The following is a 5548-nucleotide window of genomic DNA, read 5'->3' on the forward strand; positions in this document are numbered from 1 at the left end:
CTCGGCCTCCCAAAGTGCTGGGATTACAGGCTTGAGCCACCACGCCCGGCGCTCTCTGGTCTCTTATAAGGACACTAATCCTGTTGGATCAAGGCCCACCCTTATGCCCTCACTTAATCTTCATCATCTCCTTATAGGCTCTTGCCCCAAATACAGTCACACTGGGGACTAGAGCTTCAGCATCTAATATTGAGGGGGATACCATTCAGTCCACAGCCCTCCCCTTCCTCAAGAGCTCCAACCACATCATACATAGAACTCAGCTGTAGCCTGCATCACACGGTGCTCTGCAGTAGAGGTATGCATTGCGCAGTGACTAGGATACATTCTCATAAATGCATCATCAGGCAATTTCGTTGATGGGAGAACATCATAGAGTGTGCTTAGACCAGCCTAGATGGGGCAGCCTACTGCACACCTAGGCCATATGGTACAGCATATTGCTCCTCGGCTACAGACCTGTACAGTAAGGATTTGTGTATCTAAACACAGAAAAGCTATGGGAAAAATATGGTATTAGAATCTTGGGGGAACACTGCCGTATATGCCGTCTGTCGTTGACCAAAACATTATGATATGCCACGTGACTGCCGTATTTGTTTTTCTGATTATAAAAGTAACACATATTCCCAGTAGAAAGTGTGGAAAATCGCTGGGCATGGTGGCTCACGCCTGTAATCCCAGCACTTTGGGGGGCTGAGGCAGGCAGATCACAAGGTCAGGAGATCAAGACCATCCTGGCTAACACGGTGAAACCCCATCTCTACTAAAAAGCCGGGCGTGGTGGTGAGTGCCTGTAGTCCCAGCTACTCCGGGAGGCTGAGGCAGGAGAATGGCGTGAACCCGGGAGGCAGAGCTTGCAGTGAGCTGAGATCGCGCCACTGCACTTCAGCCTGGGCGACAGAGCGAGACTCCGCCTCAAAAAAAAAAAAGTGTGGAAAATCTAAAAACAAAAAGAACATAAAATCATCCAAAAACCTGCAGCTTACAGATAAACATTATTAATATTTCAGTTGGGCTTTTTTGGTCTTTTTTCTTGGGTGTATATATTCATACTTTCATTTATTTATTTTTTTTTTTTGAGACAGAGTCTCACTCTGTCACCCAGGCTCAAGTGCAGTGACACAATTTCGGCTCACTGCAACCTCCACCTCCCAGGTTCAAGTGATTCTTGTGCCTCAGCCTCCAGAGTAGCTGCATCATATTTATACTTTTTTAATACCACTAGGTTCAACCAGTATATTTTTTGCAACAGCTTTCTTGAGATGTAATTCACATGCCACATAAATAACCCTTTAAAATGTAAAATTGAGTGGTTTTTAGCATATGCATAGAGTTGCACATCACCACAATCAATTTTAGAACATTTTTATCACCCCCTTGCAAAGAAATTCATATCCTTTAGCTGTCAACCTCCAATCCCTCTATTTCTCTACGTCTAGGCAACTTATCATCTACTCTCTGTCTCTATAGATTTGCGTACTCTGCATGTTTCATATAAATGCAATCATGCAACATGTGGGCTTGTGACTGGCTTCTTTCATTTAGCATAATGTTTGCTAGTTTCATCAATTTTTAGCATGTTTCAGTACTTTTCCTTCTTTTCGAAACAGTTTTATTGAGATGCCATTTACATGCCATACTGTTCATTCCTTTAAAGTATATATAATTCAATTCCCTTTAGAATACGCAGTTATGTAGCCATCACCACAATACATTTTTAGAACATTTTTATCACCTCCAATTCCTTTTTATTGCCAAATAATATTCCATTGTATGGATATACCACATTGTATTTATCCACTGGTGGGCATTTTTACTCTTAGAATATTATAAATAATGTTGTTATGGATATTCGTGCACAAGTTCTTGCGGGGACATATGTTTTCATTTCTTGTAAGTACCTAGGAATGGAATTAATGGGCTAGATGGTAATTATATGATTAAGCTTTTGAGGAACTGTCAGATAATCCATGTGATTGATTTTAAAGACAGGGTCTTATTGTATTGCCCCAGTTGGTCTCCAACTCCTGAGCTCAAGCAATCCTCCTACCTCAGCCTCTGAATGGCTGGGACTACAGGCACGTACCACTGCACCCAGCTGCCATGTGATTTTTTTCCTCCCAATTTTCTCAGTTAACATTAATCATGTACATTTTCATGAATTGTTAAGTGTCCTTTGAGCATGTGGCTTTTAACATTTGCAGAGTTCCAAATTTTAGTTGGCCAATCCCGTTATTGGGGACACTTCCGATTTTCATCATGATAAACAGCATTTCCATGGGCTTTTTTTTTTTAGACAGATTTGTGCTCTTATTGCCCAGGCTGGAGTGCAATGGTGACAACTGCAACCTCCACCTCCAGGATTCAAGCGATTCTCCTGCCTCAGCCTCCCGAGTAGTGGGGATTACAGGTGTGTGCCATCACGCCTGGCTAATTTTGTATTTTTAGTAGAGCTGGGGTTTCACCATGTTGGTCAAGCTGGTCTCGAACTCCTGACCTCAATGATCCACCCACCTTGGCCTCCCAAAGTGCTGGGATTACAGGTGTGAGCCACTGTACCCAGCCCCATGAGCATCTTTAGGCACCAATCTTTTATTTAGGCATCTCTGGTTATTTCTCTAAAGCACATTAGTCAAATAATTGTATAAAAGGGCACAGGCAGTTTTGAGGCTCTCAGTGCATAATGATATATTGCCTTCCAGAAAGGCTGTGCCCCTTTGCATTCTCAAAAGTACATGTGTACCCCCTCCTTATATTTTAATAGTTTCCTGAGGTCACCAGAACATGAACATGGGGAGGGCAGGGACTTGCTTGGGCATCTTGGATACCTCGCCCAGGTCAATGTGCAGTACTTAGTAGAGGTTTGTGTGACATGAATGAGTGAGAGCACATGAAAGCCCAGATGAGTGCAGGGTCCGTGGGGCACAGCGGAGAGTACAGGTGTGTGAGCACCGTGAAAGCCAGCTCCATAGGACTTAGCACACTGCTGACGTGGGGACTCAGTGCAGACACAAGTGGTAACAAGGCCTCGTGAGTCAAAGAGCTCCTCACCCTGGAGGTCAAAGCAACTGATTGGAGATGAGGAAGCCGCACTCCAAGGTCACTTAGAGACAGATGCTGGCAGGGCTGGTCTGAAGACTGGCAGCAACTCCTTTTTATACTCCACTCTGCAAGCACCAGTCTTTATGCAGAGCTCTGGAAGAATTCCCTTCACTGAGCTAGCAAGGCCATCAAACTCTGCGTTCACCTGGATATCCTGAGGAGACACCCATTACAAGGATGAACTTTGTTACTATCTGAGAATTTGACCATTTTTCACTCACACACACAAGGTCTCAGAGAAGCTCCTTCGGGCGGCTTCTCCCCTGTGGATGACAATCTCATACCCGCAAACTAGTAAGATCCAGGAGAGAAGGGGACAATGGGGGACGTTTAAAGTCCTGCTGTATTTATTTATTTAGAAATGGGATGGTACTCTGTCACCAGGCTGTAGTGCAGTGGCTCAATCATAGCTCACTTCATCCCTGAGCTCCTGGACTCAAGCTATCCTCTCGCTTAAGCCTCCAGAATAGCGGGGACTACAGGTGCCCACCACCATGCCCGGCTATGCTGTGTTTCCAGATCTGGGGGCTGGTTACATAGACACCTATGCCGTTTGTGAAAATTCTCCAAGCTCTATGCTTAATCTTTGTGCATTTTTCAGCATAAATGTTGTTCCTCAATTAAAAAACCAAGGGGTTGTTAGAACAGAACTGGCACTGATTAAGTCCTTCTCTGTGCAAGGCCTTTCCCTCAGGTCTGTCATCTCAGCTGAAGTTCATGATGGCCTTGTGGGGTAGACGTTAGCCCCATTTCACAAAAACACAAGTCTGAGCCCAGGGAAAGATTTTCCTTGAACTATAAGTCTTCAAAACTATTTCCCTCAAAGCCCAGAATAAAATCTGGGCTAGTCAGATTATACTAGTGATAACAGATAACAACAGTTAAGGAATAGAAAATAGAATATTCGATTCAGGCTAATTGTTTTTCTTTGTGTTTTTGTTTTGTTTATTTATTTGTTTTTGAGACGGAGTCTCGCTCTGTCACCCAGGCTGGAGTGCAATGGCATGGTCTCGGCTCACTGCAACCTCTGCTTTCTGGTTCAAGCGATTCTCCTGCCTCAGCCTCCTGAGTAGCTGAGGTTACAGGGGGGCACCACCACATCCAGCTTACAACACAGAGTTTCACTCTTGTTGCCCAGGCTGGAGTGCAATCGTGCAATCTTGGCTCACTGCAACCTCCGCTTCCTGAGTTCAAGTGATTTTCCTGCCTCAGCCTCCCGAGTAGCTGGGATTACAAGTGCATACCACTATGCCTGGCTAATTTTTGTATTTTTAGTAGAGACAGGGTTGCACCATGTTGGCCAGGCTGATCTTGAACTCCTGACCTCAGGTGATCTGCCTGCCTCGGCCTCCCAAAGTTCTGGGATTACAGGCGTGAGTCACCAACTCTGGCCAAATTTTTGTATTATTAGTAAAGACAGGTTTTGCCATGTTGGCCAGGGTGGTCTCAAACTCCTGACCTCAGGTGATCCACCTGCCTTGGCCTCCCGAGGTCCTGGGATTATAAGCTTGAACCATCATGCCCAGCCCAGGCTAGTTATTGATTGATTGCTTATGATTCTTTGACTCAGAATCTTGTCCAGGATCCCACACTGATAGACACAGGATTTGGTCCCAAGCCTGAACTCATTCCAAAACCTATGGCATTCCCATGAGACTAGAGGCTTCTGATAATGACCATACATTGTGTCAAGTAAGTATATATTTGGGTAGGATAATGCCATATGTCATTCTATTTCTTTTAGAATGACAGATCCAGGGCTGACAGGAATTCTCAGAGCAGCAGGCACATGGTTAAGGCAAGAACAGGCCGTTAGAAGGAAACGGTAAGGATGTTTGACGTCGGTTGTCCCAAACCTGAATAATCGAAACTACACACACACATTTCTGGAAAGGCTTTGACTCAAGTCTGGGTTGAAAAAAATCAGGGTTAGAATCAGCACTGATTTGTAACTCAACTTTTTTGTTTCCTTCTTTTTTTATATTTTTTGAGACAGAGTCTGGCTCTGTTGCCCAGGCTGGAGTACAGTGGCACAATCATAGTTCGCTGAAGCCACAAACTCCCGGGATCAAGTGATCCTCCTGCTTCAGTCTTCTGAGTACCCGAAACTACGGGTATGTGACACATGCCTGGCTAACTTTTTAAAAAGCTTTTTGTAGAGATGGGGATCTTGCTGTGTTGCCCGGGAGAGTCTTGAACTCTGGGCTTCAAGGGATCCTCCCACCTCAGCCTCCCAACGTGCTGAGATTATAGGTGTGAGCCACCTCACCTGGCACTTTTTCTACATTAAAAATAAAAATTTACCGGCCGGGCGCAGTGGCTCAAGCCTGTAATCCCAGCACTTTGGGAGGCTGAGACAGGCGGATCACGAGGTCAGGAGATCGAGACCATCCTGGCTAACCCAGTGAAACCCCGTCACTACTAAAAATACAAAAAACTAGCC

General features: G+C 45.0%; 1 protein-coding gene across 1 annotated transcript in view; it reads right to left on the reverse strand.

The window, feature by feature from the left end:
- Positions 1-5548, reverse strand: part of LRRC74B (leucine rich repeat containing 74B) — a 21509-nt gene that overhangs the window by 2788 nt on the left and 13173 nt on the right. Inside the window, exons 10-11 of the mRNA XM_011963803.1 lie at positions 3116-3259; positions 2956-3055 (exon numbers count right to left, since the gene is read on the reverse strand). Coding sequence (XP_011819193.1) covers positions 2956-3055; positions 3116-3259 — 244 coding nt within the window. The remainder of the gene's footprint in view (positions 1-2955; positions 3056-3115; positions 3260-5548) is intronic.

The sequence above is a fragment of the Colobus angolensis genome, unplaced genomic scaffold, assembly GCF_000951035.1.
Source record: "Colobus angolensis palliatus isolate OR3802 unplaced genomic scaffold, Cang.pa_1.0 Scaffold626, whole genome shotgun sequence".
Lineage (NCBI taxonomy): Eukaryota > Metazoa > Chordata > Mammalia > Primates > Cercopithecidae > Colobus > Colobus angolensis.